At 34.4% G+C, this 22787-nt stretch overlaps 6 protein-coding genes across 8 annotated transcripts; 1 reads left to right on the top strand and 5 right to left on the bottom strand.

The window, feature by feature from the left end:
* Positions 1-2592: 2592 nt before the first annotated feature.
* Positions 2593-5481, bottom strand: LOC104790197 (disease resistance protein TAO1). The gene is made up of 4 exons (XM_010515901.2): positions 4805-5481; positions 3556-4675; positions 3184-3477; positions 2593-3093 (listed from the first exon to the last, which is right to left on the bottom strand). The coding sequence occupies exons 1-4, from the start codon at positions 5395-5397 to the stop codon at positions 2722-2724; spliced, it is 2379 nt and encodes a 792-aa protein (XP_010514203.1). The 5' UTR covers positions 5398-5481; the 3' UTR covers positions 2593-2721.
* A 509-nt stretch (positions 5482-5990) lies between these two features.
* Positions 5991-8053, bottom strand: LOC104790205 (large ribosomal subunit protein uL18z). Its single transcript, XM_010515913.2, has 7 exons — positions 7917-8053; positions 7466-7535; positions 7153-7371; positions 6976-7055; positions 6774-6890; positions 6384-6688; positions 5991-6289 (listed from the first exon to the last, which is right to left on the bottom strand). The coding sequence occupies exons 1-7, from the start codon at positions 7917-7919 to the stop codon at positions 6175-6177; spliced, it is 909 nt and encodes a 302-aa protein (XP_010514215.1). The 5' UTR covers positions 7920-8053; the 3' UTR covers positions 5991-6174.
* Positions 8054-9128: 1075 nt separating this feature from the next.
* On the bottom strand, positions 9129-11151 carry LOC104790215 (glyoxylate/succinic semialdehyde reductase 1). The gene is made up of 8 exons (XM_010515923.3): positions 10726-11151; positions 10461-10571; positions 10275-10376; positions 10086-10187; positions 9859-9974; positions 9689-9767; positions 9448-9618; positions 9129-9350 (listed from the first exon to the last, which is right to left on the bottom strand). The coding sequence occupies exons 1-8, from the start codon at positions 10828-10830 to the stop codon at positions 9267-9269; spliced, it is 870 nt and encodes a 289-aa protein (XP_010514225.1). The 5' UTR covers positions 10831-11151; the 3' UTR covers positions 9129-9266.
* Positions 11152-13285: 2134 nt separating this feature from the next.
* LOC104790235 (uncharacterized) lies at positions 13286-14550 on the top strand. Its single transcript, XM_010515945.3, has 5 exons — positions 13286-13659; positions 13738-13804; positions 13883-14091; positions 14165-14237; positions 14319-14550. Exons 1-5 carry the CDS (start codon positions 13558-13560, stop codon positions 14471-14473), a joined length of 606 nt encoding a protein of 201 aa, XP_010514247.1. The 5' UTR covers positions 13286-13557; the 3' UTR covers positions 14474-14550.
* LOC104790225 (protein DETOXIFICATION 1) lies at positions 14460-16497 on the bottom strand. 2 transcript variants are annotated; one of them, XR_015561821.1, is made up of 6 exons: positions 16224-16497; positions 15581-16125; positions 15401-15482; positions 15265-15321; positions 14736-15180; positions 14460-14640 (listed from the first exon to the last, which is right to left on the bottom strand). XR_015561821.1 is itself a non-coding variant. In XM_010515933.3 (6 exons), exons 1-6 carry the CDS (start codon positions 16464-16466, stop codon positions 14590-14592), a joined length of 1428 nt encoding a protein of 475 aa, XP_010514235.1. In that variant the 5' UTR covers positions 16467-16497; the 3' UTR covers positions 14460-14589. The 2 variants fall into 2 exon arrangements, 1 of the variants encoding a protein (XP_010514235.1); XM_010515933.3 differs by having other exon boundaries at positions 15401-15487.
* Positions 16498-17808: 1311 nt separating this feature from the next.
* Positions 17809-22363, bottom strand: LOC104707916 (protein DETOXIFICATION 3). 2 transcript variants are annotated; one of them, XR_015561801.1, is made up of 6 exons: positions 19667-22363; positions 19042-19586; positions 18866-18911; positions 18718-18774; positions 18193-18637; positions 17809-18082 (listed from the first exon to the last, which is right to left on the bottom strand). XR_015561801.1 is itself a non-coding variant. In XM_010424376.3 (6 exons), exons 1-6 carry the CDS (start codon positions 19946-19948, stop codon positions 18032-18034), a joined length of 1467 nt encoding a protein of 488 aa, XP_010422678.3. In that variant the 5' UTR covers positions 19949-22363; the 3' UTR covers positions 17809-18031. The 2 variants fall into 2 exon arrangements, 1 of the variants encoding a protein (XP_010422678.3); XM_010424376.3 differs by having other exon boundaries at positions 18866-18952.
* Between the last annotated feature and the right edge of the window lie 424 nt (positions 22364-22787).

The following is a 22787-nucleotide window of genomic DNA, read 5'->3' on the forward strand; positions in this document are numbered from 1 at the left end:
AATTAAATAATATATTTTTAGTCAAAGAAAAAATATATTTAAACTCAATAATCATTGTTTTCTAAAAATGTGTAAAATTTTTTAAACATCAATCTTTTAAAGACAAAAAGATTTTTTTTGTTTTTTGTTACGTTTGCGGATGTTTTATTGATGAACCTTTAAATATATTTTTTCCGAACCGTAAGTGGATGGCTATTTTATAATCAAATAATAACAGAATATAGAAGCATCTATAACGTTCTTAAATAGTTAATACTCTGACTAAATACAAGCGTTGCAGTATTTATTAGAAGGAAACAACAAAATAAACAACGGGGAGGTTTCTAAATCATATGCCATAAAACATAATGATGGACCTTTTTCTCATTAATATAATGGAACCAAACATTAATGAACAACAAGTTTGACGCTTCGGTAAGATCTCGTTAAAGTGGTGCCATCATTATGTTTTGATTAAAAACTACGAATATATTAGCATGTGGCCACCTGTAACCAAAACACTTGATAAAACTCTACAATGCAGGAGAATCTGATGGTGTCAAATGGCTGCAGCGATCAATGTCAGCGGATTAGACCGTTTTTTATTCATCATTCATTAAATATAGTTCGCAGTGTGAATTAAATCTAATAGAAAAATCTGTTACGAATCAACTATAAACCGTTTTGTATAGAAATAGAATTAATCCGCAGTGGTCTGCTAATTGCCCTATTTTTGAGACGGTCTAAACCGCTAACGGATTTGGCCGCCCCGATCGCAGTCACTATTCAAACTCTAAGCTTATATTTATGATAATAATGCCATTAGTTGCAGTATGTATATGTACATTAGTGTGTATATACACTTATAGACATATGAGTATGCGCATTTGTCGTATTACTATACAATAATTGTAAATCACGCTACATCCAAAGAACAAGCCTGGAAGCTAGAGATTCCACTGAACTTCTCACGTATAGGATTTAAAATATAGAAATATGATATTATTTACTAGAGATGATGATAGTATAATTTTGTTTTGTACTACTACTTGTGAGTTTTAATGAAGTTTTCAAATCATTGCTACTCTGGGTCTGGTTTTATGATTTTTCATTGACGCACTATTAAAATAGACAAATAGTAATACAGCTTGAAATCTCATAACTCTTTTTGTATTCTTGTAGTACTATATAACACATTTCACATTCTCATAAAGGTGATTTGGATGTTTGGTAGCTTAAGCTAAAACGAAACCTTTGCGAATGTACTGCTGTCTCCCTAAGGTGCATTGCTGGTAAGACGTGGCAGGGGGTGGGGGGGGGGGGGGACGGGGGTTTAGGAGTCTTAAGGAAAATGAAAAAAAATTACATTATGTTTTACAACAGTTTTTTTTTGTAATGAAATATGTGTAGTATAATTAGAAATTTAAATATTATTTTGTGAAATTTTATTGAGATAGTAACTTTTAGTATGTTAATCTATGAAATGGAGTTTTAAATAAATAGAAATAATACCTTAAGTATACATATTTTTTAAACCAAAATAGAGGCACTTAAATTAAATAATATTACGGGGTATGCGGTATGCCGCATGCATAAGGAAAATGCCTTTTTTTTTTATCATTAGGCACGAATTCGTGGCTGATTAGCTCTCCTCACCAACATGCATGTGTTATGTTGTCACATCTGCTCGTCCGAGTTTTAATTTTAATGTCATTTACAAATTTTATTGAGATAGTGACTGTTAGTTTCTTAATCTTTGAAATGGAGTTTTTAAATCAAGAAACTTATAATGCATATTATACCAAAATAGGATCCCTTCATCAGTTACATAATGGGGAGTATAAGGCAAACGCCTTTTATTTATTTTTGTCATTAGGGGCCCTTAAATTACATTTTTTGTTGTTGTTATGTTCGTGGCAGTTTAGCTCTCATCATCATCAACAACAAAATGCATCATGCATGTGTTATATGTTGTCACATTTGCTCGTCAGAGTTTTATGTCATTACAAAATTTGGAGAATCAGGGTTGCTATCTTCATCCAAAGAACAAGTCTCGAAGCTTGAGATTCCACTGCAATTCTGACATATTGGATTAGAGATGGGATACTACTAGAGATGATCTAACCTATATAAAATCATTAATTTGTTTATATGGAATTTTTTTAATCATGACTACTCCGAGTCTACTTTTACGAAATTCATTGACGTTCATTATTAAATAGATAAAGTGGAATCCACCACGACATAGCATAAATCTTTTTGCATTCTTGTATCTTTAACACATTGCCCTTTATTGTGATATGTAAGAGAAATGTAAAAAGAAATTAAAGCAAAATATTTATAGTTATTTATAATGTTTGTCATTCTCTCTGGATGGTTCTCGGTCGACTTGGGTTTCAAAGTTTGTCTCGATCTTCAGGTAAGTTCTCCACCGATTAAGACCGGATCGTTGTTACTAGTCTGGATGTCAGTTTGAAGCAGCTTGCAATAGTTGAAACTGTCAAAACTTGACTTGTGAAAGGAGCAATCTAGTATCTCCAGAGACTCTACAATATTTGGCATCTATATATGATAGATTATGGAACGTGAATCTAATTGAGTGAACTGCGTTAGTTTTCATTTTGAACGAAACTTGAAAATATTAATACAGCCAAACATTAATACAAATTTATAATAATCAATGTTATACAACTAAAATATCAACGTATGTTTTTAGCTATGGAGGAAGGACTATCATTTCTATCACAAAGCTTTTCCAACAGAAGAAGGAAATAACAAAAGTTTAATTTGTTCAGATTCTTTATATTTATGTTTTGTTGAGAGTATCAAGTTGATGTTGGTAGGAAGAACCTCTAGCTTTGAGCATCCTCTTAAAGTCACATTTTGCAATTTATGAAGGTTTTCGATAGAGGTGGGCAGCTCCACTAAACTGGTGCACCTACAAAGATGCAATCTTCGGAGATTATTGGCACTTCCAATGGAGTATGGCAGCTCCACCAAACTTGAGCATCCACAAAGAATCAGTGTTTGAAGGTTAGTGGCAGTTGAAAAATCAGGTAGCTCCTTTAGGTTCTTTGAATGGAACAAATTCATCCTCTTAAGGTTTAGGAGCGGCTGTACAAACAAACAAAGGAAAACATAAGAAAACTTGAAATAAAACATGCTATACATACGAGAAAGACACATCACAATTATATTTCGTACCATATTTCCTTCCCACATCTTCTCAAGTTTGTTGTGTTGCAAGTTTAGCTCCACAAGGTACTCCGTGCAAAAATTGGAAGGCAAACATGTCATTGGAAAATGATCCCATTCTAGTAGTCTAAGTTTTCGAGATAAATTGTTCAAACCTTGCGGTAAGCATAATTTATCACTCTGGTCGCATTTGATTCTTAAGAATTTCAGGTTTAGCATTCCTTCAAAAGCTCTCTCACCTATATTTAATTCGCCTGACAGTTCAGATGAGTTGAAACGTATGCCTATAACACTTCTACTACCCTGTAAAAGACCAAAACATTATGTGTAGAAAGTTATTAAATGAATATACTTTGTAAGGAACAAGGAAATGGAACTAACCGTGCCATCAGTGATCACTTCACAAATATCTCTACCATCAACCAAAAATTGACGTTTTCCAGGTTCACGAATGAATCCTAACTCATCATGACGAACAATTTCTCTACCTAACTGCTCGAGCAGATTATGCATCTTTATCCATCCTTCTTCAATAGATATGAGAGATTTCTCAACTAATACGTGAAACCTTTGCTTCGTATACAACAACTTATGCGCAAGATACTCTTCCACGTTCTCAATTCTTTTATTGTTGAAAATGCATGCTATATGAAGGAATAAATCTTTATCGTCACCACCTAAGGCATCGTAGCTGAACTTTAAAATGCTTTGAAGATTAGAATCAAGGTGAGTCCTTAACCTTGGTATTGCATTGATCCACTCATGCTTTGACATTCCTCGGAAATGGGATCCCATAACTCTTAGTCCCAATGGTAAGTTACCTAAGAGTTTTGTGACTTCTAATGCAAGTTCCTCGAACTTATCTTGGGGGATCTTTTGACCAAAAGCAGACATGCAAAAGATTTGACAAGCTTCTTGTCTTGATGGGAAATCCACCTTGTAAACATGGTTGATGCCATGTGCCTTCAATAGTTTATGGTCTTGTGTTGTGATAATAATCCGACTTCCATGACCGAACCACGTAGTTTCTTTTGCAATAGCATCTAGTTGCATTGACTGATCGATGTTATCAAGAACAATAAGCACTTTTTTGTCATTCAACCTGTTTTCCGCAACTCCTAAATGAGGAACCTCAATATCCATGTGGTTGATAATCTGGGACATAAACTGGTTCTGTAAGTGTAGCTTTGCACTGTACTCATCAGAACACACTTGTCTTGTATACATTAGCTCTTTGATGTTCTCCATAAAGGCGCTTAGTTCAAAACTGTCGGAAAACTTGTTGAATAAGAATCTGGCAATGATGGTCTTACCAATCCCTGATGGACCCCATATCCCTATCATCCTCACTTCATTGGAGTCTAGACATAACAATGGTTCCATCATTTCCATATGAGCTACCATACCAACTAAGTTGTCGAAATCTCTAGATGGTGTAGAATTATTCAATAAGTTGGAAACATCACTTGCGATTTTTTCAATCATGACCGCCTCATTATCCCTAATAGAAGAGGATCACATCCATCAAATCGTCACAAAAACTAACATACACATTTAGAGTTTATAATGTACATAATTTCTTGTTTTAGAAAACTTAAGAAGAACAAATGAAAAATCATAAGAGACAAACCAGTTGTTTGAAACGTAACCGGCAAGTTTTGCCACTTTTGCTAGAGATTGTGTCCATCTCCTAGTGTCCTCCTTTGTTTTACCTGCACATGTTTTTCTAAAGGCACTCCCAAAATCACCAGTAAGCTTCTTTACATCAGATGGATCCACTTTATTGAAAACCACCATCACAGTTTGACCAAACTCTTCTCTGCACTTGATAATCTCAGACTGTTCATCAAGACACCAAGACGAAGAAGCGTAGTTCCTAGAGAGTAAGATGATTGCAATCTTAGAACTTCTGATCGCTTGTACAAGTTCAGGACTGATGGATTCTCCTCTCTTGATCTCATTATCACTAAAAAGAGTGATTCCTTTCTTTTGAAACTCCTTGTGAAGATGACTGAGAAAGTCTCTGCGGACATCTTCTCCGCGGAAGCTTGGAAAAACTTGGTGTGTCCAACTGTGAGATGAAGTAGATGGAGGAACTAGTGATGAAGGAGATAAAGAAACAGAATCGTTTTCTCTGTTATCTTGGTGGAATCTGAATTTTCTAAGAAACGTGAAGAAGCCTATTGCAGCTGCAGCAGTGCTAAGAAAAAAAAAAGAATTCATTAGGTGTGTGCAGCAGAGAAGAGGCTTTGTGTATAAGCCTTATTGATATTTTTTGCGAGAAGACAAAATCAAATAATATGTCACAACAGTATAGAAACGCTCACCAACCCCCATTTCTAGATTTGATTGCTTTAAGGAGTTTTAATAAAAATGAGAGCACAAATAATTTGAATTAGTAGGGGGGGGGGGGGGGGGGGGGAGTGTTTGACTTTTATAGTGAGGTTTAGGTGTGAATAAAATAATTCCATATTAATCTTAACTACCTTGCAAATTGAAGAACACATAGCTCATCCAAGAAATCTTGAAACATTATTGATTGGTAAGACACAAAAATACCAAATAATCTCATGGACGATGAGTTGGTATGTTAAATTCTTACATTTGGCTAGGTAGTAGTAGAGAATGTATGTTATATATAAAATCATAGAATATGTGACACAAAGAATAGACGTCGCTCCAAATAGACTCACTCAAACAAAGGTACCTGTGAATAGATGAGAAGTGTAGGTAGGTACTTTTAGGAAGTAGTAGTACTAACAAAAACTACGAATAAAAGCAAAACTAAAGAAATGGCAGATTCATGAAAACGATAATGGGGGTAATAAGATAATAAATTCTTAATAGATAATGTATCCTCAAAATCAAAATCCTCGAACACAATTAAAATGTGAAAACAAAAGCTGAGTGTTTTAGTCTGAAAACAGAAAAATCGAGGCATTAAGCTCAAAAGATAAAAAGCTACAAGGGGCACGAGATAAAGAAGACTGGAGAACTGATTTACTCTTCATCGTCCTCATCATCATCATCATCACCACCTGCTCCATTCAATGCCTTAACTCTCTCGATCAACTTGTTCTTCCTCTCCTCGTACGTAAGCTTCTTCAAGTTGTACCTGTTTTTTGTTTAATGGAAACAAAATGAGACACCAATGGACAAAGCCAGATAACAAAATTGATTGTTATTAGTAAATTGCTTTTAGTTTCTACCTCTTGTGTCCCTTGGGAGCAGGTTTCTCGGTTTTCTTAGGGTTGGGGTCTGCACGGATAGCTGCATGAACCTTCTTGTAAATCTCCTCAATGCCCTCAGCTTCAACTCCTTTCTTAATGTAAGCACTGAAGTGAGTTTGTAGCTTCTCTGGCTCATCTTCCGCCAACATTTTCATGTAGTTTGAGACGTGGCCACCATAGATGTAATTCCTGTGGATTGCAGCATCGAGTTGCTTGTTCTCTTTATTGAACCCAGCAAACCTCTTGTCACTGTGTGGGATATCAAGACCTCCATCCAAAGCACCCTACAATTTCATGAAGCAAACCAAACGGGTATTAAAGAATTGCTACCGAACACAGTCAACATACAATCAGAGAACAATTTCATACCTTAAGAGCACCAAACACACGGTTTCCAGTTGTGGTCCTGATAAGTCCAACATCAAGAAGAGCACGGAAAGGTCTCCTTGAATCAGTTGGCTCCACGGAGAAGTCCTCACCAGTGGCCTGATTCATTGTGTGATTTGAGTGTTTTAACAGAAACATAAACTCAACCATTTATTTTCAAGATGAAACCAAGTTGACAACATACCTCTAGGTTGCCCTCGTACTCGTCATCCATCTCCAACATCTTCAGAACACGGCGAGCCAAAAGAAGCCCAGTGCAGTAAGCTGGTTTAAGCAAAAAAACATTACATACTAGTAAACCACAAACACAGAATCAAACATATAAAACTGTAATACAACACAATAGGACTGATTCCAATACCTGCAGCATAGTTTGTAAGACCAACAGTGAGACCATACTGAGGCAGCTCATGTGCGTAAGCAGAAGCTTTCACAATGTCACCAGCAATGCTAGCAGAGACAATTTGTGCCACGATGTCTTTGTTGGTAAACCTGACAACAAAACGGTACTTAGGTGTGTTGTACTTATTCTTGTCCTGATTGATCAGACGGATCCTAGCCCTGTAATCAGTCTTTCCATCTACACAAAAAATGAAATAACTTTTCAGTAAAAGGTTGAAACAATGAGAGAGACCAAACAATATCATCAGGAAAACGAAAACAAGAATCTATACCTCTTCTTCTCCTGAACTTCACTTGGTACCGTTTGAAGTAGGCATTCGACTTGCACGACTTCACAAACACCTAATAACAAAACAAATCAATCCTATTTTATTAGTCTAAGATCCAACAACATAAACTGTTAACAAAGATCCAAGGTGAAAACTGAAAACACCATTAAAACGCATATGTGACCTCTAAAACAGAACAAACCACAAAGTCTCAAACTTTTCCTATTTCAATTGCAAAGCAAGTTATAAAACCAAAAACCCATGAAGAAATACATCTAACGAAGCTGAATACAACCATAGGATCATGATTCTCTCGTTACCATATCTAATCAAAAACAAAATGCAGGAGGATTCTATAAGAAATGAAAGGTCAAAATCGGAGTTTCTAAGGAGAAAACTAAGAAGAAACGATGGAGAAATGAGAAGAGAAAGACAGAAGAAGGCTAGGGTTTACCATTGTTTGATTCCTCTAGCTACGAGAGGCTTTGCTGTGAAGATGAGTGTGACGAGAAGACAAGAGGCGGAATGACCTAAATGCGGGATCTTATAAGACAAAACCCTAGGAAACTTCTCTTGGGCTGAAGAAAAAATAATTAATGGGCCTATGGGCTTTTATATTTAAACTTTTCTACTTCACCCATTTCAGCTTACGCTTTAGAGATGAAGGAGTGTAAAAAGTTTACAGTCCAAATAAATTCTACCAATTGAATATTTTTTTTATATATATTTTTGTTTTTGTTAACATTAATAAATAATTATATCACAAAAAATTAGTGTATAAATTATTATTAAGAACCATTTTCTGTAAAAATACTCCAAAAAAGATTACAACCCTCTTTGTATGATAAGTGATGTTCTTTTTTTTTTGGTCAAACGATAAGTGATGTTCTATCAATTGTATTTCAAAAATAAGTGATGTTTGGATTTACAAATTAAAAAAAAAAAAAAAAAAAAAATATTCACTATCAAGTATCAATACAACTTATTCATACTAGTTTATTATGATATATGGTTACTTATATTTACACGAATGCATGAATTGTCTCCTCCTAATATATGAATTCAATGTTTTATATTTACATGAATATGAGTCATTTGACAGAATAAATTTGTTGGGACTTAAATATACAGTAGGACCTCTATAAATTAATACTCGTTAAATTAATAATCTCTATAAATTAATAAATTTATTCGGTCCTAAGTTGAGACTAATGTAATTTTGGACATAATTCGATAATATAATAAAATAATAATTTTTTTTGAAAATTCTTTGCAAATATATGGTCCCATCAATAATATAAATTAATAATTATATAAATATATACACATTAATTTTTATTAGAGTTCATTTTCAATATTTTCAATATTATAACGATTAAATTTTATTTTTAAACTTTTTTTACCAAATTAAGAAAGTCTCTTTATAAATTAATAATTATTAATTTATCGAGAAATTATAACCTCTATAAATTAATAGAATTTCATGGTCCAAAAACATTATTAATTTATAAAGGTTTTACTGTAATCTCTTAATTTTAGTGAAAAATATCTTAGCATCATCACAGGATATGTTTAAAAACCCTCTTAACATAGTTACTTAAGTCTTAATGTGTTCCTATGCACCGGCTCTATGTATTTGCTTCTTTATAAAACGAGGTAAGATGGATTGTGGTTAAGACTTCTTTATTCTGTGAAGGATTAAAATGTGTTTTTGGCCAAATGAGAAATCTCTATTTGGGAAGATAACAATCATTTTCAGTAACCTAGCCATTCCAAATGAGTGGCTTTTGTTTTCAACAGTTTGCTATTCCCGGGAGAATTTGACAGCTTCAATCACAGCAGAGAAGTCGAGATCTCCAAGTCCCAAGCTTCTCGCCTTCTTAAAAGCCTGTCGAAAACAGAAACATATGTCTTTAAGAATTCATGCTAAGAAGGCAACCCTAGAGGAGAACCAATCTGCTCTAGTCTCTGAGTGAGTAACTAACCTCATTTGCAGCTGCGGCTACAGGCATGGAAACAGCATTTTCATCGCCAAGAGCAAGAGCTAGTCTCATGTCTTTCTGCTGATGTTTCAGTGGAAATGCTGGTGGGTAACTGCTCTTATTCATGGAAGGTCCTTTGCCCTTGAACATCGGGTTGGTCATTGCTCCAAGATCCTGCCAATAGCAAAACAGATTCAACCAACACCATTATTTCAGAGAATGCAAAAGTTTTTGATCATCTCACCAGGATATCCAGAAGAGTGTCAGAGCTAAGGCCACTCTTGTCAGCCAATACAAGCCCCTCGGAGAACGCATTCATCATGCTGTTTTCAGATGAAAAGCAATTGAGTAATGAAGTCATGAATGATTCACACTACTAATGGTAGTAGTTGTTAAAAGAGAAGAGTCATTTACCTTCCCATAATCATGTTCACTATTAGTTTCATTTTAGCTCCGTTTCCAACTTGTCCCAAGTAAAACGACTTCTTCCCCAAGACGTTAAAAGCTGGTATTGATTCCTCGAAGAGCGCCTTTAAACAAAAACAAATTATAGTTCTAGATCCTAAGTTCGTACTAGCTACACAGCTATAACAGTTCCTGAGATTGATCCATCCATCTAGAAGTAAAGTTTTGAGTTGTACCTTGTCACCAGCAGCAAGGATAATGAGTTGGCCATCTTCAGCTGGCTTTTTGCTACCTGAAACCGGACCTTCTATAAACCGACCACCCTTCCCAGTGATTGCCTGCCAATATCCAACATAGCTAAATCAAACTAATCAATTTGCTTCTATCTAATTCATCATCCAAAAAGTACAAAGCTTCAATTTAACCTCATTAATCTTTAAAGAAGTCTCTGCATCAACTGTTGACATATCTATATACCCTTTTCCTTCACAGATTTGCTCCAAAACACCGTCTTTGTCGAAAACAACCTAAACAACCGTTCTATAGTTTCATATCATCATCCATCATCAATGCTAAAAACATCGAAGCAGCAAAAAAAGAGATTCAAATACCGAAAGAGCAGCAGAAGGATCAGAGAGCATAGCAATAGTGTATTTGCATTTCTTGATCACTTCAGCTGGAGTCTCACATACTGAAGCTCCATGCTCCACAAGTTCATCACACTGTTCAACATCATCATCATCAACACATACCCTCAAGATTGCATTAAAATTTAATCAAAGTTTTCAACTTTATCAGATCTGTGTGAACAGCCAAACCTAAATCAGATCCTTTTTCAATTTTGATTGGTAATGAGATAGCCTAAAAACACAATACCTTGGAGAGTGTTCTGTTCCATACAGTCACTTTGAATCCATTCTTCAATAGATTCATTGACATGGCCTTTCCCATGATACCCAAACCCAAAAACCCTACTTCCATGGTTCACTCTTATACTCCTTTCTCTCTCTCTCTCTCTGCGATTATATTGCTCAGTGATGGATGGTCTGAGAATGTGACAAAGCTGGAGCCTTTTCTAATCAGAGAACCATTATCATCAAACACTTAACTTAAAAAGAAAGTATTTGCAATTTACTCCCTAAAGTTTGAATCTTTCTGCATCTCTATACTAGCAGCTGAAGAACGACCAAGATTTTGCCACGTACTGTATATGAACTTGGGCTGTCGCAGGAATCTTTGTTTTCCTGGGCACGTGTGCGAAGTTCTCAATCATATTTATTTGGGGAGTTCCACCCTGAAGTTATAGAAAATTGTTCATTTTGTGTGATAGTTTATAAAGTTTCATTTTAGTCCATTCTTTCAAATCTAATGGCTTAAAAAAAAAAAAAATCATGTACTCTTGCAATCGGAAAGAAAAATTCTCAGATTTCAAAGGTAACAAGTCTTTGACCATTTTGTAATTTAGATTAAGGATTCTATAACAAACCCTACACTTTTGTTTTGGGTTAATCCATTTAATCTTTGATCTAATCAGCGGAATAAGTATGTATAATTACTTTTGTGATGCAAATAAAATGATGTTGATGGTGAACATATTTTAATTTTGTAGATAGATGGTTTATTTGACTTGGATAATATTGTATGGTTTTGAGTGTTTAGAGATGACATGAAAAAGGTATTTATATAGTCAAGGAAATATGTAAAAAATCGCCCTTATAATTTTAAATATTTTATGTTTTGAGAAAATTTTATAGAAATACATTAAGGCTCATTCTTCAAACTTTTTATGTATAATCATCCTTACAAAAAAGACAGTGTTCAAGAAAGCGGTCTAAGCCGTATACGCGCTAGGCGCTCAGCAGACGCCTAGATGATCGCCTAAACCGCTTAAAATTATATTAATTTAGTTTTAATATAGATTTATGATTTTTAACTACATATATAAATTTATTAAGTTTTATATATGTATACGTAATTATAAATGTTTATATATTGTTAATATAACTTAAATAAATGTATTTTTCTTACTTTTGTTTATAATTTATATATTTTTTTTTCAAACATATATTTGTATATAATTTTATATATAATGTTTTATAAACGCATAAACCGCCTAAAACCATCTAGACTACGATTAGGCGTTCTAGACGCTGAGTCACCGCCCAGATACCGCCTAGCGTTTTTTTGTACAATGCAAAAAGAATGTGATATTTCTTTTCATTTCTCAATTTTTTTACTATTTAAAAATAAGAAGTTTTTCATTTCATTCTTCTACCGTCTTTACAGAACGAGGAACAATAGAAAAAAAAATGTTTACTCCCAAAATTGATGAGGAACAAATGCAAAAAAGGAACAAATATTAATATTAAGGTTTTATTTGAAAATTTTATGAAAATTAAAATAAGTTTTCTATAGTAATTAAAACTAAAAATATATTTTAAATTACTTTTAAAATTTTATTGTAAGTTAATATTAAATTAATATTTAACATGACATCTATAAATTTAATTCAAAATTTTTATTTTAAAATCAAATGTAAAATCTACACATTAAAAGTAGTATTAGTATTTTCATTGAAAATTGATTTATTTAATATTTAATATATTTTAAAAGATATTGTTATTGGTTGGTTACCATTTATTTTTTTGGGGGGTTTTCAAAAATACCTTTTTTCCTATATCATCACTCTTTAGAAATATACTTTCATGTTGTCCATCTTCAAAAATACCCATTTTCTATGTATAAAATAATTAAATTCTAAGCCCTAAGCTCAAAATACTAAACCCTAACCTCTCAAAACTATATCCTAAATTTAAAAAAGAGAACCCAAACCTAAAAAAAAATTCTAAAAATTAATTTAACAGGAACATATTGTAATTGTGTATAAAAGGATAAAAATGAAAATGTTCAGAAAAATAGTATATTTGAAAAGGATATCTAAAAAAAGGTATTTCTAAAAAATTCTCTATTTTTTTTTTCCCTGCATCTTTTCCTTTCATTTCTTAAAAGTTGTTTCCTTTAAAGTATTTTCGATTTATAGTAAAATATGTTAATTTTTTTACTTCAAGATTACTACACTATAATGAATTTTAACATAACACCCAACTAAAACTTTTTCATTATAACGCACAAAATTTAGAAACTTTAAAAACTTTAACATTTAACCTCATGTGTCAATAAAAATAAAATCCTAATTTGTTTTTTATATTACAAAAAGATATTAAGTTCCAAAATAAAATGTAAGTTATTATTAAAACATTATATCAAATTATTATTTTAGTGTAAAATTAAGGAATATAAGATAAAATACGAATATTATATATCAAACTATATCTCTTGATGCAAATTTATTTTGTAAAAAAAAAACCTTTCAGAGGTTAATAGATGTTTTGAAATTTTTTGGAATAACAACTATTGTTGGAACTTGGAAGTATCTATGCAAGTTTTTTCTTTTCCTTTTTTTTTGTTATCAAAACTATGTTATATCCCTTTTTGATGTGTGTGGTTGGCAACTCTGAGGCTCTGCCTTTTTCATCTCTGTCTCTTCTCATGTTTTCTCTTCTCTTCTTTTGCTTTGCTCCACTTAGAGAATAAATATAAAATAAATAATAGTGTTTAGTTGGAGGCAGAAGATGGAGAGAAACTAAGATTTGAGAAATACTGAATCGTGTTATTGGTGAAGAATACAGTTTCTGTATCTTCCTTAACATGGCATCAATAGCAGGACGATCATTTGGAGTCCCCAGCACTCGTATCTCCATAACTACCCCAACTCTGTCTTCCTCTTCTTTGTTTCCACCACTAACATTGGTTTGTAATGTTTCTTCAGAAATTTCGTGGAGTTTGTATCTCATTTGTATTGATTCAGGTTTTGTCTTCTCTTTGCAGCAATCAGGTAATAAAAAGGACAACCAATTGCGGTGTTCTGTGCAAGAATCTTCAACTACTTCTGCTGGTAAAATTTTGGATTGCATAAAACAAGTATGTTTGGTTCAAAAACACAAGAGAGTAACTTTCTTGTTCTCTTTACTAGTTGCTACCGAAAAGAAAGAAAAAGAAAAAGAAGAGTCAACTGTGGCGGTTCCGGCAAAGAAACTTAAACCCGCCGCTGCGAAAGCGGCTGCAGTTGCGAAACCGCTGAGACAGATGATGGAAGAAGACGTGATTCCTCCTTTAATAGCCATTCTTGAAGCTCAAGATGATATCTCTGAGTTAGATTTATCTTTTCAAGAAGATACTAAGGTTTCTTGAATTCTAACTTCTAACACAATTATCATCATCATCATTAACTAACTTGTGTTTGTTACTGAGCCAGCTCGAAGGTTTTTTCTTGAAGAAAGGTATTCCATATTCCTTTTGGGCCTTCTTCCCCACTGGAAACCTCACAGGTGATTATTTCGTAACCCGGATGATGTAGCATTAAAATCTGAATGTTGTTCATTTCTTAAACCAGTTGTTGCTTAAAACAGGAGCAAAAGGATTTTCAATTTCATCTCACGGGTCAGGTCCAAGCACCGTGGAACCTTTTCTGGTCGACGAGAGGAAACCAACTGCAAACCACGTTGTGTTTTGGGTCGAGAAGCGCCTCGCTGCACAAGGGATCATTCCCGTTTGGGACCAATGAGGTTTTTTATTCACTTGTAACTACTACATTTTGCAAATATTTGTATACCAAAAATTGAAGAAAACATTAAACCCCTATCTCTCTCTCTCAAAACTTGATTAGGAAACATCCTTCGTTTATGCTAGTTCATTTTCAGTTGATACTATTCTCTTCCTCGCCTTCTCAGCCTGCAAGTAAATAGATTCAAAGCATTAGGACAAACAAAAAAAAAAAAAACTGAAGTAAAGCTGAAATGGCTAATCTTCTATTCTTAGTTATTTACCTGTTCCTTCCAATTCATGGAAGCTGTGACAATAGCCAATACAGTGGCTTGCACAGTGGATCCAATCACAACACCGCACCACAGTCCTTTACCGTTAAGATCATGCCTGAAAGCTAAGTAAACTCCAACAGGAGCTCCTACGAGATAATAAGAGAAAATATTGTTCCAAGCTCCAATGTGTTGCCAACCACTTCCCCTAGCAACACCATTAAGAACTGCAGTGAAGCCGTCGAGGATAAAGGAGAGACAGAGCAGAGGAGATAAGTCAGCCACATAGTCCACAACTTCTTTGCTATTACTGAATGCGTAGCCTATGATGTTCCTGAAGGTGAAGAGAAGTATGCTAAAGAAAGCTGACTCTACCAGCCAGAGACAAAGCCCTGCCAATACTGAAACCCTAGCAACTTGTGGATTCCCAGCTCCCAAATTGTTTGAGACCCGTGTGCTGCAAGAAACCAATCACTAATGTTTAGGACATGTATACAGAGGAATTCGAAGATGTTTTATATTAAAGATTGAGATCATATACCTCACAGCTGCCGCAACTCCGGATGAAATCACATAGTGCAAAGTTTCTGTAGTAAGACTGACAAGAATTAAGGAAATTAGGATTAATACTTTTCGATAAAGAGAAAACAAATAGGATACACAAAAGTATTACTTACCATATTGAGAGAACAGAGGTTTCGAGTTTTGGGTTAGAGAGAAGACCTGAGCAGAGTATTAGTAGCTCAAATAGCCACCATTCTAAGCTATTAGAAGAAGATAGAGAAAATGCAAATGAGGTAAGAAGAAGGCATTAGTGTATGTAACTTGATAAACAAACACAACTTATAATGACTTACCAAATCATTGCAGCTGATGGGACTCCGTATTGAAAGAACTGCTTAACACAAGACACAAAATCTTCGGACACAAATCCTCTAGTCTTCTCACAAGAGCTGGAGAATCTCACATAACATGAGAGTATCACAGCGTAAAACCAGAAAGACACACTAGTAGCCATGGCAGGTCCATTGCTTCCCAGAACAAACACCAAAACGAAAACCCAACAAACAAAAACGTGGAACAAAAGGGTGGTCACGGCAGTGTAGAGAAGAGGGAGAACCAACCCTTGTGTCAGTAGAAACCGAGTCAAGGGTATAACAATCGCTTGGGCGAACAAAACCGGTATGAGCCAAAAGGCGTAGGAGCCAGCGATTCTTGATATGTCAGGGTCTTGTCCGAGAGAAATCAAGATGTTTTCGATGTAAAACCAAATAATTGATATGATGAAACAAATTGGTATGTTGGAAGCAATTGCAGAGTATGTGTAAGTTCCGATTTTTTCGTATTGCTTGGCTCCATAAGCTTGGCCACAAAGAGTTTCTAGTGCACCCACTAATCCATACTAAACAAAAAAATTAAATTGTTTTCAATACTTGAGAGAGAGAGAGAGTTGATTGGACTCTTGAATTGGAAGAGGTAAGAGAGTCATAACATAATTACCATAATGCTGAAACCAGTGACGTTTGTGAAAGAGGTAGCAAGAGCGACGCCCGAGAGCTGAAGCTCGCCGTTGTGACCAGCGACCATGACTGAGATGACAGGCAATAAGTACTGAGCAATGGTCACGGTGGCCATAGGAGCGGCCAAGCGGGTCACTCTCTTCAGCTCGGCGGTGAGCTGACCACTTTGCCATGTGGCTTTACAAGTGACCAGCTCGTCTCGGTCAAGAAATGGCTCTTCCATTGTCTTCTTTCTAATTTTGAAGGCTTTGCCTTTGAATTGAGATAAGTGTTCTATCTTTTATATAGTATAGACCGACTCAATCTTTATTGACCATGACACGAATGTTGATGTCAGTGATGACTTTTTTTTTTGTATACAATATTCAATTTAGTTTACACGACTCTTTAGAACGACCAATAAAAGCAATTTGTTTTCCACGACATTCCTGATTTGAACTTTCATATCATTTTATGCTAAACCAAAAGAGTATATTATATTAAGTCGACATATTAAAGTATATTATTAAATTTTAGACATCAGAAATTTCCGTAATGACGTGGTATAGTTTTCTCTTTAATGTGTGTCTAAAACGAAAAGGTTTTCTCTTTAATGGTGGACTTTAAGGTTCTTTACAAATTAAAATATGGGATAATTTCATAGGATAATTAATCTTTTCAATGTTTAATACACCCAGTTTGACCAAAAAGTATCTTTAGTTCTTTATTTATTTAATTATTTTAAAACATAAAGTCGAGGTGTAATTTTTTATATCTAAAAATAATTTAATTTGATTGGTGTACTTCCCAATTCTCAGCTGAAATAAACATATATGTGGTGTTGAAAAAAAACAGTTGAACAAGACTCTATTCAGCTAAATTTAATATTATGCAAATGGTAATTGCAAAATTACTGAATTTGATTGAATCCGGTTGAGTATTTTTTTTTTCTTATCATTAAAACTTTATAATTAAAAAAAAAACGAGGTATTTATCGAAAAAATAAATACATGAGGATCGCGTTCCGAGTAAGTCAGTCACTACTCACTAGACAACAAAGGCAACTCCAACTACAAACGTGCTGACAAAGTAAGTCTTAAGTTTAGGATAGCAAATTCGTTTTGACAACTTCGAAGATATATAGATACTACCTAGCAGCCAGCAAATCCAATATATGTTACAAAATTATCAATATAGATACATATTCAAGATGACATCATGACATCAGTTTTTCTTTTAATACTGTTCATTTTTCTATATTTAATCATTTACATCAAGAACATATTTGAAGAGTAATCTATCATGTTTTGTACCATCTGAGTTTGAACATACAATCTTCTCTTAATTATTTTTGTTGATTTCAAAGTTTATATATTCCTAAAGTGTTTTAATTTCTAATCAAGATTTCTAAATTTTTTAGTTAATGTGTGGTTGGAAAAAAAGAGAGTGAATGATAGATATATAGGAGTGGTGAATCATGTTGGAATGACTTGTTTGCACTCATGTTTGTTGACAAAGTTACGAGATTGGTACAATCTTTGGTGAACCACAGGTTTCAAATCTCAATCTTAAGTTAAGCGACCAAGTTCAAAATAAAATTATCTTCTTTTCCACATTTGTCTCTTGTCTTAGTTCATCTATCTCAAAATGAATTAGGAAACACATGACATGACCGTCTTTTGCAATATGTAGTTACAACATTTTAACATACCCTACCCATATGCATATAATATGGCCTACAAAAATATACATATGTATTTGGTGCATACAAAACAGTTTAGAGGGCTATGAGCTAGAATCACCCTTCGTTTAAGCCAATCCATTTTCAGCTGAGACTATTCTCTTTCTAGCCTTCTCAGCCTACAAATAATAGATTTCAATTACTTCAATGCATTAAACAAAAATAAGTAAAAGAATGTATAAGTGTAATAAGCTGAAATGGCTAATCTTCTATTGTAAGTGTTTTTTACCTGTTCCTTCCAGTTTATGGAAGCTGTGACGATAGTCAGTATAATGGCTTGCACAGCGGATCCTACCACAACACCACACCAAAGTCCTTTTCCGTTTAACTCACGACTGAAAGCTAAGTAAATTCCAACCGGAGCTCCTACGAGGTAATAAGCTACCACGTTGTTCAAAGCTCCAATGTGTTGCCAGCCACTTCCCCTAGCAACCCCATTGAGAACGGCAGTGAAGCTATCGAGGATGAAGGAAAGACAGAGCAAAGGAGATAGTTCAGCCACATAGTCCACAACTTCTTTGCTGTTGCTGAATGTGTAGCCTATGATGTTCCGGAAGGTAAAGAGAAGTGTGGTAAATAAAGCTGACTCTACTAGCCAGAGACAAAGCCCTGCAAATACTGAAACCCTAGCAACTTGAGGAATCCCAGCTCCCAATTTGTTTGACACGCGTGTGCTGCAAGAAACCATATTACTAATGTTGAGAAAGGTATTGCTGGAGAGATGTTTTGGTTTGAGAATTGAGATTATGTTTACCTCACAGCCGCCGCGACTCCAGCTGGAATCACATAGTGCAAACTTGCTGTTGTAAGACTTGAACGAAAGAAATAGGATTCATTAGTTTTTTAACAGAGAGAATCTAATGATAAAGATTAAAACAAGTCATTCAGTATATGATACTTACCAAATTGAAAGGACAGAGGTCTCGAGTTTCGGGTTCGGTAGAAGACCTGAACAGAGTATGAGCAGCTCAAACAGCCACCATTCTAGGCTATTAAAGGAAAACAAAGAAAATGCAAACTAAATAAAAACAAGCACTAGTGTATGACTTGGCCAACAAGAAACTTAAAAGTGACTTACCAAGTCATTGCAGCTGATGGTACTCCATATTGGAAGAACTGCTTGACACAAGACACAAAATCTTCAGACATAAATCCGCGAGTCTTCTTGCAAGAGCTGGAGAATCTCACATAACATGAGAGCATCACAGCGTAAAACCAGAAAGACACACCAATAGCCATGGCAGCTCCATTACTTTCCAGACCAAACCCGAAAACCAAAGCCCAGCAAACCGGGATGTGGAACAAAAGGGTGGTCAGGGTAGTGTAGAGCAGGGGAAGAACCAACCCTTGTGCCAGAAGAAAGCGGGTCAGTGGTATGACAATCGCGTGGGCGAATAAAGCCGGTATGAGCCACAAGGCGTAGGAGCCAGCGACTCTGGATATGTCAGGGTCTTGTCCGAGAGAGATTAAAAGCTTTTCGATGTAAATCCATAGAACTGATATGAGGACACAAATAGGGATGTTGGAAGCTATTGCAGCGTATGTGTAGGTTCCAATTTTTTCGTATTGTTTTGCTCCATACGCTTGGCCACAAAGAGTTTCTAGTGCACCCACTAACCCAAACTGTAAAAACAGAGTTGAAGTGTTATGAAGATTTGAGAGTCAACTTGATATTGAACTAAAGAGGAGAGAGTAGTCATTACCATAATGCTAAAACCGGAGACATTTGTGAAGGAGGTTGCAAGAGCGACGCCGGAGAGCTGGAGCTCGCCGTTGTGACCAGCTATCATGACTGAGATGACAGGCAACAAGTACTGAGCAATGGTCACGGTGGCCATAGGAGCGGCCAAGCGGCTCACTTTCTTCAGCTCGACGTAGAGCTGACCACTTTGCCATGTGGTTTTACCGGGGACCAGCTGCTCGTCTTGCGGAAGAAATGGCTCTTCCATTGTCGTCTTCTTTGTCTTGAAAGATTTGCCTTTCATTTCTGATGATATACTTTTATCTTTTTATAGACAGACGACGAAACCAATGTCACTGTCAACGTAGACTATACTTTTTGGAAATTGTTGGAATAGAATATTAAATTTATACGACTCTTTAGCTCCACCAGTAGAAGCATTTTATCTTTTCCACGAAGATCCTTAAAAAGTATTCTATTATTAAATTTTACATGTTAAAGTAAACATCAAATTAGTTTAACATTACACCAAAAAAAAAAGTAAAGTTTTCTGCAATGACGTTGTATAGTTTCTCTTTAATAATTGTCTTTTTTTTTAAGTTCTTTAAAAATGACAAAATCTTCCATCAACTTCACAAGTAACGTATGACAGTTTTACTTTATAGTCTACGTAGTGGATAAACCAATTAATTAAGCTTTTATCCAATTAAAAGATACTTGGGATACACGTCTACATAATAAATACTCTTTTTGTTTCATAAAGATTAATGTTTGCAAACTTTTATTATTAGGCTTAAATATATTTTTTTCTTTGAGTAAAGAGATATTATTTAATTTTAAACCAATAACAATTCAAAATTTTAAATATTTTCAATGATTACTTTTTGAAGTTTACAAAACATCAATCTTTGTGAGATAAAAAATATCTCAAAACATCAATATTTATAAGACAGAGGGAGTATGTCTTTGAGACTTTGACTTCACAATAAAAAAAAAGAAAAATTGCTAATTATCATTAAATTTGCATACCAAAAACCATTTCAAAACTGTGAAGTGACCTTGGCCAATGGTAAATTCAAATGTAGAAGACACTATCACACTAGGTATTGAACCTCACTCCCAATAAATGTAAAAATTTGGCTAATAGATCAGCTTATTGTGGTCTAATGTTAAGAAAAAAAAGAGAAATTTATTATTTATGCCATGTACAGTGACAACTTTTTTTGAGAAATGCCACTTTTGTTTATTCCTTCTCCCGCCTGTCATAAGAGCAAAATAAAAATACGAGTTTATCCTTCTAAGTTTATTATTCTTTTAAGTACTTCTTTTTTCTCTCAAAAATCACTTTTTACGGATCTTCATCTCTCTCCACAATCTCTCATCTTTTCATGAAACCTTCATCTTGTCTGCAACCCATCGTCCTTTCACATTCCAAGCAAATCTTCCCATTTGTTTCTTCTACGATATCATCTTTGGACTAGACACGGTAAGAGACATATTAATTTTCTCTGTGTGAGGATATTAATTTTCAGATATGCTTACATTTTTGTTGTCTATTAATCAGATCTGTAAATCAGCTGTTGGATCCCAACAAAAGTGTTGAAATCCAAGAAACCATAATTGTAAGTCAAACTAGCTATTACTTGATGGACCAGATTCAAATCTCGTCTACCGCATTTGCCTATCAGTGGACTTCGCTGGTCGTCCGTTGGTCGGTGGAACAATTTTGTATGTGCGTACAAGGGTGGACAGGTTTTAAGCTATTGACGAACAAGAGTTGACAACCAAGCAGATCTGGTCCACTAAAGAGACCGACAGACATAAATGTGGTGGACAAAAACTGGTCGAGCGCTGAATCTGGTCCACCGAAGGCACAATAAGATCGGTCTCTTCGTCAACAAACCTACATGGTGGAGAAAATGGTTTTATATTATTGATGGACAAATATCAACCAAGTAGATATGGTCCCCTAAGAGAGCGAAGGACAAAATTAGCATGGAAATAAAAGCAACTGTTCGGAGGTTGAATCTCGTCCACCAAAGACACAACGACTTCAGTACATGCGTCGTTGACCTATAGGATGGAGATGTTATATTGGTAATAATGGACAAGTATAGTCCAACCAAACAGATTTGGTCCACTTCAGAGGTCGAAGGACAAATTTGGGATGGACTAAATTTGACTAGGTGTTGGATTTGGTCCACTGGAAGTTTGGTACATGTGTGTTTTGTGTTGTAAAAATTCGCCCCTGTTTCAAAACGTCTGTCACTTATCAATTTTCTTTTAATTCTCCTTCCTTTTAATAATAGGGTAAAAACGTATTTTCTTTTTGTGGCATACAATTAGAAAATGGCATTTTCAATAAGGAAATACTGAAAGTGGCATTTGTGATAACTTTAGTTTTGAAAGTGGCATTTCTGATGAAATTCCCAAAGAAAAACCATTTCAAAACTATAAACTTGGGAAACAAGTCCCAAGAATTATTCGAGAAGAAACAAGTCTACCATTGAAAATAAATTTGTGTGCATTAAATTAGTTAGGATTAAGCAAAATAACAAGAATTGAAACATTGAAGCCAATGAAACCATGCCGAACCAAATATTGGCTTGTACTCCCTCCGTTTCATAATATAGGATGTTTTAGAGGTTTTTGCTTGTTTCATAATATAAGATGTTTTCAATTTTTGAGGTAACTTTTAGACTACTTTTATATTAATTATTATTTATTTTATGCAGTCTTGTTTCTGATTGGTTAAACTTTTTAAAAGTAAACATTTCTTATTATGCGTGCTTTGGCTAAAACATCTTATATTTTGAAACGGAGGGAGTATCTTTTATACAATTAGTTTTTTTTTTTTTTTGTCAAAATTCAAAAGATACCCAAAATATCTTAAAATAGAATGATAGACTGAAATACCTAGAAAATAGTAACCACAATTATAAATATGACCCAAAACATTAGTTATGTTTAGACTATAAATAATCAAAATTATCTCAATAACTAAAATATCCAAATGTTGCCAGTTACATTTTAACAAAATTAAACATTTTTTTTTTTTTTTTGCAAATCTAAAACAAAATTTATTAAAATCGAATATATTTTAATGCATATTTCAGACTGTTTGAATATTTTGGATTGGTCGG

Source organism: Camelina sativa, chromosome 1 (assembly GCF_030686135.1).
Source record: "Camelina sativa cultivar CO46 ecotype springtype chromosome 1, ASM3068613v1".
Taxonomy (NCBI): domain Eukaryota; kingdom Viridiplantae; phylum Streptophyta; class Magnoliopsida; order Brassicales; family Brassicaceae; genus Camelina; species Camelina sativa.

Excerpts from the sequence above, each read along its gene's own strand:
- LOC104790225 (XM_010515933.3), bottom strand. The coding sequence starts at position 16,466 with ATGGAAGAGCCATTTCTTGACCGAGACGAGCTGGTCACTTGTAAAGCC. Across the intron at positions 16,126-16,223 it reads TCACTGGTTTCAGCATTATG|TATGGATTAGTGGGTGCACT; the intron begins GTAATTATGTTA and ends TTTTTTGTTTAG. Across the intron at positions 15,488-15,580 it reads CCATCAGCTGCAATGATTTG|CTTAGAATGGTGGCTATTTG; the intron begins GTAAGTCATTAT and ends TTCTTCTAATAG.
- LOC104790235 (XM_010515945.3), top strand. The coding sequence starts at position 13,558 with ATGGCATCAATAGCAGGACGATCATTTGGAGTCCCCAGCACTCGTATC. Across the intron at positions 13,660-13,737 it reads TGTTTCCACCACTAACATTG|CAATCAGGTAATAAAAAGGA; the intron begins GTTTGTAATGTT and ends TTCTCTTTGCAG. Across the intron at positions 13,805-13,882 it reads ATCTTCAACTACTTCTGCTG|TTGCTACCGAAAAGAAAGAA; the intron begins GTAAAATTTTGG and ends TCTCTTTACTAG.
- LOC104790197 (XM_010515901.2), bottom strand. The coding sequence starts at position 5,397 with ATGAATTCTTTTTTTTTTCTTAGCACTGCTGCAGCTGCAATAGGCTTC. Across the intron at positions 3,478-3,555 it reads AAGTGATCACTGATGGCACG|GGTAGTAGAAGTGTTATAGG; the intron begins GTTAGTTCCATT and ends GGTCTTTTACAG. Across the intron at positions 3,094-3,183 it reads AGATGTGGGAAGGAAATATG|CCGCTCCTAAACCTTAAGAG; the intron begins GTACGAAATATA and ends TTGTTTGTACAG.
- LOC104707916 (XM_010424376.3), bottom strand. The coding sequence starts at position 19,948 with ATGAAAGGCAAATCTTTCAAGACAAAGAAGACGACAATGGAAGAGCCA. Across the intron at positions 18,953-19,041 it reads CCATCAGCTGCAATGACTTG|CCTAGAATGGTGGCTGTTTG; the intron begins GTAAGTCACTTT and ends TTCCTTTAATAG. Across the intron at positions 18,775-18,865 it reads ACCTCTGTCCTTTCAATTTG|TCTTACAACAGCAAGTTTGC; the intron begins GTAAGTATCATA and ends CTTTCGTTCAAG.
- LOC104790215 (XM_010515923.3), bottom strand. The coding sequence starts at position 10,830 with ATGGAAGTAGGGTTTTTGGGTTTGGGTATCATGGGAAAGGCCATGTCA. Across the intron at positions 10,572-10,725 it reads GGAACAGAACACTCTCCAAG|TGTGATGAACTTGTGGAGCA; the intron begins GTATTGTGTTTT and ends GATGTTGAACAG. Across the intron at positions 9,975-10,085 it reads TCCTTGCTGCTGGTGACAAG|GCGCTCTTCGAGGAATCAAT; the intron begins GTACAACTCAAA and ends TTTTGTTTAAAG.
- LOC104790205 (XM_010515913.2), bottom strand. Across the intron at positions 7,056-7,152 it reads TCTTACAAACTATGCTGCAG|CTTACTGCACTGGGCTTCTT; the intron begins GTATTGGAATCA and ends TGCTTAAACCAG. Across the intron at positions 6,689-6,773 it reads GTGTGTTTGGTGCTCTTAAG|GGTGCTTTGGATGGAGGTCT; the intron begins GTATGAAATTGT and ends ATGAAATTGTAG.